A 9,934-nucleotide genomic window follows, 5' to 3' on the forward strand; every position below is an offset into this window, starting at 1 on the left:
TTATCCAGTATTCCTTTTGTTTCTTTTCTCAACTGCTAACCGGCAGTTAACAAAACCCTTGCTTTAATTCATTTCCCAATTCTTTTTAGTATTCTTAGTAAATTCCATATTCAGCAACATGTTACTTTTTATGGTGTATATTTATGTGTAATTGTTTTGATGTAAAGTTATTAGTTAAGAATTATTAGATAATTTAATATATTTAGTTAAACTGTTATTTAGGTAAATATCAATTCAATATCTAAAAGATTTTGAGATTAACAAAATAATACTTATAATATTATCGATAAAATGGTTTTTAAAATATTTTAAAAATTGACAAATGTGTTTCTAAATTTGTTAGGGTACATTTTTAATAAATATAATGTTGATATAGATACCATATTTAATAATATGACATATTTCTTTAATTAATTACTGAGTTGAATTTTTTAATTAATTTTTAATAATTATAAGATAGGAAATTTCCATTATTCCTTGTTCTGAACCCTAAAGATGAATGCTCATCTATTTTGAATCTACCACCACCACTACCACTTTTAGATGTCTTGAATCACAGCAACGATCACATTCCTACTTTCTTAATCATCATCGTTTTTTTCGTATGTGTCATTTTTTTGCCTTCTTTTACTGTGTCATCAACGTCAAGTTTTACTCCCCCAAGAGCAGGTCAATGACTTGTTTTGTTTGTTTGAGTGAGTTTGAAGAAAACAACACCCTCAATTCTATGATCTTCTCAAATTAAAAAGAAAACTAAAAACAAAGATTGAAGAACAATAAAAAATCAATTCAACAGCAACTTTAAAAATACAAATTTGCTTATCAGCATCCCGCAATCCCATAAATAAAAATTTAGCACAAATTAATTTAATTTTGTTCACATTCAAAAAATGAAATGCAAAGAAGTTGACTTACTGGAAGGAAGAGCGACCAACGACAAAAAAGCTGACAACGACGATAAAGAACGATCTTGTTAGAGGCGGCGATAGAGACCGGACTACGACAAAGACGATTATGTCTCTAACCATCTTGTTGGATGGCGACGAAGACGATTCTCCTTTGATGCAACGAAGAAAGGCGATGCTTCTGCCTCTGATGATTCTCCTCAAGTATGTAAAGACGACGTTCTCCTCGACATAGGTTAGGCACGTAATAGCGACATTCTCCTTGAATTGGGTCTTAGGTGCGCGACGACGGTTCTGCGATGACCTTGAGAGTGCGAGAGAGGGAAGCTTGATAGTGGGAGGAGGGTGGCAGACGACGGTAAAAGGAATGGTGGAGGCACATTTTTCAACGAGAGTGGCTAGGAGAAGTAGCGAGAGGGGAGGAGTTAGGACAAAAAAATTGAGGATACAGCTTGTAATTGTTAAAAAGTAATTATAAAAGTTGAATTAGCTAAAAAAATATGTCATATTATCAAAATACAGTGACCATCTCAGTACTTTTTCATTGGAGATGGACACTTTTAAGAACACGCTTATCAATTTTTAAAATCAATCAAGTACTATTTTGTTGATAACATTTATTCAAATACTATTTTATTAGTATCAGAATCTTACGGATACGAAATTAATATTAACCTCATTGTAATTTAACAATTCTTAACTAACAATTTTACATAAAAATAATTATATGTAAATTTTCGTTAACTTTTATTCATGAAACATTGTTACATCAAGAAAACAAATTTAGAACCTTAAAAGAAAAAATATTTCAGAATGTTACAATACTTTTTATGTTGATATAAAAACTAAAAAAACTCATTTATTCTTGGTCTTATTTTTAAGATTTTTAAAATTAAATATTAGATTTATTCTCAGATTTTAGTTCAACGTCAAAAAGATCAATTTGTTAGTTTTTCTTAGACTAATTTTTTTTGTTATCTATAATTATCGTATGGCTTTTGTTTAAAAATCTTCTATGAAAAAATTCAGCAAAATATTATTTTACATAAAATATATATTTTCCGTTCATGTAAAATAAACAAAAACAAAAAGAAATGATGACTATTTATTTATCGATAATTATATATGATTTCAGTAAAAATTTATATACAATTATTTTTATGTAAAAAAATTAATAATTAAAGACCGTTAAATGACAATCTAATTAAATTTATTAAATTATTTAATAATTTTTAATTACTAATTTTATACGAAAACAACTTCACGTAAATATTCCCTTATTATTTATTCGATGCACATTCATTTCTTATACTCAAAGCTAACTCATACAAAAAAAAAATGTAAACTATGAAATAAGCCTATATATCAATCATTTTCTATGATCTTATATTTTATATAAAGATAAATAAACGAATTTGACTCTTCTGAAATAAAAAAATAAATTAATTACTATTAGATTTACAATTTTTATCATATATAATAAATTTCACTGTTTTAATTCAATAATGATTATAATGTTTTCACCATTTTGATCTAACATAATCAAATACGAGAGCGTCTGAAATATCGATGAGTTACCCCCTCGCACATCTGCCAGTGCCACCAACCATATCATGATGATATCGTATATATCTCTGATTGGCTATTAATTATTTGTTTCTTATCATTTTTAAACGCATCTTTCCACTCCCTTCCTCTTTGTTTTCTTTCTCCCCCAACTTGCCAACTTGCCATTCATATATGTACGTAGACGTAGTTATGTACATCGCCACATACATGAACAATACGTCACTATGTATATAATATTGTCTATTGCATCATTTTAATTTTTTTCTATATATAGAAAGTTGATTTAGTTGTACATAAATACATATTTGACAGACTTATGGACCAAATTATTATTATTATTACTGATCCGTCCATTGGAATTCGGGCAAATATCTCCAAGAATACCTAAATTCGGTTATAAAAGTATCATTTATCTGTGATTTAACTTGACTTAATATCACATTAAAACAAAAAAGCGCAACGATAAGATATAGTTTTTCTAATAAAAGAATTTCACAGCTACCATTATTCAGGATATATTTGAGATATATATTATTCTATTCTATCCTGTAATAAACACGCAGCGAGTTACAATTCAGAATACACAAGAATGAATAACTACTAAAACAGCATATTAATAATTTGATACGATCATATAATATACTAATTATGAGACTTGACTTGAGTATTAGTCGTAGTATTATTTTGGGAGTGAATCCTCTCCTGTAGAAAAAAACTGGATGGTGTTCAGTGTTAATCTCATTTTTTATTGTTTTTTTTTTTTTTAATTTTGATCTTACTTATAGAATTAAAGGTGAGAGATCACATTTTATTCTCTCAAGTGTTAAAAAATTGAGAAGATCGATTTTCTTATTTTTGGTTTGATAATTAGATAAGGAATTGGTGGAAAGAACCACACAACTGTAGTTCCTAAAACATTTTTAATAAGCAGCCGTCGGCAGAACAGTATAAGCGTTGAAAGGGGAAGGTTGGGCTGTCCCCAATGTTGTTGGAAATAGACAGCAAGAACAAGCTTAAGGTGGTGGGCTTCGAACCGATTAATGTGGACAAGGAATATATCAAAAGCTGACAGTTTGGGCCATAAAATCCCCTGGTTAATCACATCGTATGCCAATTTCGTTTTTCTAGTTTGTTATGATGAAGAGTAAATTACCAAAATTGATCACGAAAGATTAAAGTGACGAAATTGATCATACATAATAATAATAATAATAATAATAATAATAATAATAATAATAATAATAATAATAATAATAACAATAACAACTTAGTCATCAATAATGTTCTTTGCATGTCAAATCTAACAATTTCTTAATTACGGTTGGATTCATTGGTTAAGCATCTTATGTGTAATTTTATTGGTGATTTGGCACTTGTTGATGTAAAAAATTAAATAAAAATAATTAATTCAAATCCTAAATTCGGCTCTTTTTGTCACGAATAATGTTATACATTAAATTTTTTTATAAATTAAATCAAACTAAGTTAAGCAATAAGACTTAGAATAATGTTAAGTATAACTGATTTTTGTTATATTAGACCAATTTAATTAAATTTTATTAATAAAAAAAATTGGATGTACAGTATTATTCTTGTTAGAAACAAGAGAGTAATTTAAAAAGTGTATTATTTAGATTTTTGTCAAAGATACAATGTATAAGAGTACATATAGATGATAAAAGAATCAAAACAATAAAAGTATAAAATTCTACAATAAATATACATATATGCTATATAAATGAAGGTGATACTAACTGATCCTAATTGCTTTTAATTATACTCTAATATTCTTCCGCAAACTCAAGTAGGAGCTAAAGACACCATCTTAAGTTTGGATACTAGAATTCGAAAACGAGTAGGATGATGAGCCTTCGTGAAGATATCTGTAGTCTGATCCAGAGTTCCAACAACTATGAGGCAAACAACATCAATAAGGAGACATTGACGAACAAAGTGACAATCACTCTCAATGTGTTTGGTGCGTTCATGAAAAACATCATTGTGGACAGTTTGAATAGCATTGCGGTTGTCACAAAAAATATCAGTCAGGGACGACTAAGGAGCACCCTGGTCTTCGAGAAGCTAATGAATCGAGACAACCTCAGCAGTGGTGTCAGCAAGAACACGTTATTTAGCTTCTGTGCTTGAGCGAGCAATGAACGTTTGTTTCTTGGCTCGCCAGGAAATGAGAGTGTCACTAAGAAACAAACAATAATCAGTAGTTGAACGACGATCAGTGGGATCACCACCCCAATCAGCATTTGAGTACGCCTGAAGGGATAAAGATGAATGGGCAGAAAAAATGAAGTCCATGAAATAGAGTGCCTTTGATGTAGCGAAGAATGGCCATATAATGAGTAGTACGAGGACTTGATAAGAACTGGATAAGAACATGAACTGGATAGATGATGTCTGGGCATGTGACAGTCAAGTAGACGAGACCTCCAACTAACTGTCGATAAAGAGTGGGATTATCCAAAACAGTCCCATCGATAAGGGTAAATCAAACATTAGGCTCAAGAGGAGTAGATTATCTGTAATTCCGGCACGAGCAAGAAGATCTGAAGCATACTTAGCTTGAGAGAGATAGATATCGTCATCTGTAGATATGACCTCGAGACCAAGAAAATAACTGAGAGAACCAAGATCTTTCATCTCAAAAGTATGGTAAAGGGAGGCTTTGAGATTAGAGATCCCATCAACATCATCTACAGTAATGATCATGTCATCAACATACAAAAGGAGAAGAACAACTCCATATTCACTTTTACAAATAGGAGAGCATTCTCATGAAGGCTGCAAGTGAAACTGAGATTACATATAGTGGTACTGAACTTGTCAAACCATTCACGAAGAGCTTGCTTAAGAGCATAAAGTACCTTGCGAAGAAGACAGACTTTGCTAGAAGGACAAGGATAACTCGGAGGTGGTTTCATATAGACCTTCTTTTTTAAATCTCCATTAAGAAATGCATTCTTCACGTTCATCTGACTGAGAGACCATTTTTTGATTGCAACAATGGCAAAGAGAGCTCAAACATATGTGAGACGAGTAATATGAGCAAAAGTCTCTTCGTAGTCAATTCTATAGTCTTGTGTACAGTTTTGAACAACCAATCGTGCCTTATAACGGTCAATAGAACCATCAGCGCGAGTCTTGATCTTGTATACCTATCTACTACCCATAACTTAGGAGGATCAACCAAATTCTAAGTGTGTGCTTTTTTAAGTGCTTGAATTTCTTCTTGCATTACGAATTTGGATTTGTGGAGACTTCTCTGAATGTCTTTGGTTCATGTTGATGAATAATAGTAGAAAAATAATGATAATCAAGAAGATGAGGAGGTGAATTTCTTACCCTAGAAGAACGAGTGGAAGGAGGAGGCATGACGGCAAGGGTAGGATCATCGTTCAGTCTGAAATCATTGGGAGATAGAGAAGGCGGAAGAGTAGGAGGCTGTATAGGTTGACTCGAGATAGATCCTATAGAATTATCTCTAGAAAAAATATTAACATTGGGGTTAGAGAAAAAGGGCAACTGAGTAGGAGGAATTGACTCAAATGTGGAGAACCGAGAAAACATGTGATGCTCCCAAAATACAACATGACAAGACAGACGAATACGTCTAGAGAGAGGATCCTAACAACGATAACCCTTGTGTTCGGTGTCATAACCAAGGAAACAACACATGCGAGCCCGATGTTCAAGTTTACTATGTTCATGAGGTTGAAGAAGAATAAAACAGACACAACCAAAAACTCGAAGAGAACTGTAATCTGGAGAAGAATGATAAAGGCGCTCAAAGAGAGTAATGTTACCAATGACAGAAGAAGGAAATCTATTGATAACATGAACAGCAGTAAGAACAACTTCACCTCAAGTACGCTCAGGACACGAAGAAGAACTAAGCATTACACGAACAGAGTCAAGAATGTGGCGGTGGTTGCATTCAATTTGTCCATTTGGTTGAGACGTACCAGGGCAAAAAAGCTCAAATAAAGTACCCTGTTCTGCAAGAAAGGTTAAAAGTTTGGAATCACGGTATTCCATAGCATTATCGCGTCGAAAAACTTTAATGACCTTGGAAAATTGAGTTTTAATCATAGTGACAAAGTTAATTTAAATATGAGGTAGTTCATGGCAATTAGTCATCAAATAAATCCAAGTAAAACGTGAATAATTATCATTGAAAATGACAAAGTATCGAGCTCCTCCGATAGAAGCGGTGGGATCGGGGCCCCAAACATCAGAGTTGATAAGATCAAAAGGAGAGCAAACAAGAGATAAATTATTATGAAAAGATAAAGCAGATGGTTTGGAAATTTGACAAGAAATACAATAAAAAAAACTCATTATTCACCTGACCTAAAACACCGACACAAGAGGACACAATTTTTCTAAGGAGCTGTGAGCAAGACAGTGATGCCACAAGTGAAGGGTAGATTGAGAAGAAACAGCATAGAGATTTGACATAGAAGAAATATGAAGATTCTCGAGTTCAAACAACCTTCCGACCTTACGTCCAGTCCCGATGATTTGTTCCGTCCGACGATCCTGTACACGATAACCAGAAATGAAAAATTGACATCAAAACCAAAATCAACAAGTTGACCATCAAAAATAAGATTAAAGTTCAATTTGGGAATATAATAAGTATCAGGGAGATTAAGAGTTGACTGGAAAATAGAACTCTTGTGTGTCGCGTGCAAGAGGGAACCATTAGTAGTAATAACAGAATGTGCATTTGTAGTGGTAGACAAAGATGAGAAAAGATGACACAAAGGAGACATGTGAATAAAGCAACCGAAATCAAAATACCATTTAGAATTATCTAAAGGAGTCGAAAAAGTAGCAGGAATATTCCCCAAGGTTGCGAGAACCGGACCAGTCAATGAACCGGTGAGGTCACTGGTTCAATGGTTCACTGGTTCGACCGGAATTCAACCGGTTTAATTAAATATTAAATAAAAATATTAAAAAATCTAAAAATAATTTTAAATATATAAATTCAATAATTTCTAACCTAATAAAATTTAAAATTTCACATAATAAATTATTCATAACTTAATATTAGAGGTTCACAAACAACTTCAAACATCAAAGTTTATAACTAAAAACAAAAAAACGCACATAATGACAAACCCATAATGTTTTACATTCAAAAGAAACAATTAGTAGCAAGTTTTCAACTAATCAAAGGTGCAACTCATCAAAAATCATAATCATCATTAAGTGTTCCAATATCTCCATCATAAACAGGTAATTCAAAGCCACCATCTTCAGAAGTACCACCAAAAGAAGCTGTATTTGAAGAATCAGCGACATCAGGCAAATTCACATCAACTTCCACATCTCCTCCATATAATAAAATAAAATAAAAAACCAAGAAAAAATTTAAGTTATAACTTTACAACATATATCTTTAGTAAATGAAACAAGTTTTGCTATTTCAATCACCTTTAGGATATGAAGGCATAGCATTATCCATGTAAATTAAGTTTTCAATGCCTTCGATGTCTCCATTAGTAAATTCTGGATCATCTTCATTCTCCATTACCCAAAAATCTACTGTGTCAATGCTTTGAATGTCAATTGGATCATAATTCTTCTTCTTGCGATGTAATCTAGATTGAAGGCGTAGATTATAAGTCACATAAACAATGTTACTTAGCCTTTGATGCTCTAATTGGTTTCTCCTATTTGAATGGATTTGTTCAAAGAGGCTCCAATTCCTTTCACATCCGGATGATGAAGATGTTTGATGAAGAAGACGAATCGCCATTTTTTGCAAGTTAGGAGCACTCCCCCGTGTAGCCTCCACCATTCACCTACCTGGATATGAAAGTCAAACATCAATTCTCATTCAATATTTAAAAAACCTTCAAAGTAAATTGAACATAGAAATATAATAACTTACCAGGTTCGAGTCTCTTAATTGCTTTCAAAGCACTTTCCCTTCCAAAACTTTCTTTTCGATCTCGATACAACTGTATCTCTTGCATTGCGGCAACTGAATCATCGTAAAGGGTTTCAATATCAAATAAATCAAGTAAAGACCTCAAGATATTTGCCTTCTCAACAAACCCCTCACTATAGAAGAAACCTGGATTCAAAAAGTATGCTGCTGCATGGAGGTCACGCTTTAAATGCTTATCCCACTGCATTTTCAAGATACTTGTATAAGGTGTGTATGCAGTTTTTCTATTTCTAAATATTGTCTTGATAGCAATTTTGGCTCTTTGCATGCCCTCATACACGTATCCCAGAGAAGGTTTCTCATCAGCATCAACAAGTCTCAATAACTTAATAAGAGGACCAACAATCATCACAGTAGTAAGGCAATCCTCCCAAAACTTACTATCCAAGATAATTGAGCTAATCATCTTCCCATTGACACTCTTGGATAATTCATGAGAAGTGAAATATTTGTCCACCATCAATGTTTGCAAGTCTTCTTTACGATCATATATACTTTTCAAAGTAATGAAAACAGTAGCAAAACGTGTAACTCCTAGTCGAACAATTTCTTTCCAATTTGATCTTTTTCTAAGCCATGACAAGAAAATCTTATGATTGTAAACAAACACAGTCACTTTTGAAGCACGAGAGGCAAGGTCAGCTATGTGAGGAATACTTGCTATGTCTTTCAAAATAAGATTGATGCAATAAGCAGCACAAGGAGACCAAAAATGTTTGGATACTTTTCATGAATGAGCTTTCCAGCAGATACATAATTCGCAGCATTATCAGTAACCACATGCACAATGTTACTAGACCCAACCCACTCAATAACCTCAGAAAACAATTTAAACAAGGTATCGGCAATTTTTATCATATCAGAAGCATCAACAGACTTAACAAATGACATACCAGCAGGACAATAAATTAGAAAATTAATTAACGTATGTTGCCTTTGATCAGTCCAGCCATCTGCCATCAGTGTACAACCAGTGCTTTTTCACGAGCTCCTATAGCCTTCAACAAGTAACTGACACTCCTTCTTAAGATTGGCCAACAAATGAACTCTCATTTCATCATATGACGGTCCCTTGAAACCAAGTCCAATTGCAGCAATGCCGTCCAAGGCAGGTTGAAAGTAAGGTGATTGAATTGCATTGAATGAAATACGTGCATCAATGATCCATTTGGCAAGCCCCAACTTAACCTTGTGCACAACTTGTTTACTGGCCAAGACACTTTTCAAAGTTGGTTGAGAGCCTGGCGTAGTCTTTCCCTTAAAATAACTTCCAATTGGAGTAGCAGCAATAACTCTTCTCTTTCCTTTGTCTCCCATTGTTGCAGGAGCCGGAGGTTGTACAGGATTAGGCGCTTCACACTCTTCTTCCGCTTGTGGATTTTTGTTACAGCAATAGCTCTTCTCTTTCAACATCTTCAGTTACTTTGTTACAAACTTTAATTTGTCCAGGGATTTTTGCAAGATGATATTTCATTCTATATAT

The 9,934-nt window shown here is 33.0% G+C and overlaps 1 protein-coding gene across 1 annotated transcript; it reads right to left on the bottom strand.

Moving 5' to 3' along the window:
* Positions 1 to 8,298: 8,298 nt before the first annotated feature.
* Positions 8,299 to 9,342, bottom strand: LOC130957705 (uncharacterized). Its single transcript, XM_057884549.1, has 3 exons — positions 9,176 to 9,342; positions 8,392 to 9,020; positions 8,299 to 8,306 (listed from the first exon to the last, which is right to left on the bottom strand). Exons 1-3 carry the CDS (start codon positions 9,340 to 9,342, stop codon positions 8,299 to 8,301), a joined length of 804 nt encoding a protein of 267 aa, XP_057740532.1.
* Positions 9,343 to 9,934: the final 592 nt, after the last annotated feature.

The sequence above is a fragment of the Arachis stenosperma genome, chromosome 10 (genome assembly GCF_014773155.1).
Source record: "Arachis stenosperma cultivar V10309 chromosome 10, arast.V10309.gnm1.PFL2, whole genome shotgun sequence".
Lineage (NCBI taxonomy): Eukaryota > Viridiplantae > Streptophyta > Magnoliopsida > Fabales > Fabaceae > Arachis > Arachis stenosperma.

Bases quoted from the DNA above. Each gene is read 5' to 3' on its own strand.
- LOC130957705 (XM_057884549.1), bottom strand. From the start codon at position 9,342: ATGTCATTTGTTAAGTCTGTTGATGCTTCTGATATGATAAAAATTGCC. The intron at 9,021-9,175 runs GTATCCAAACAT...GTCATGGCTTAG, and splicing joins GGAAAGCTCATTCATGAAAA to AAAAAGATCAAATTGGAAAG.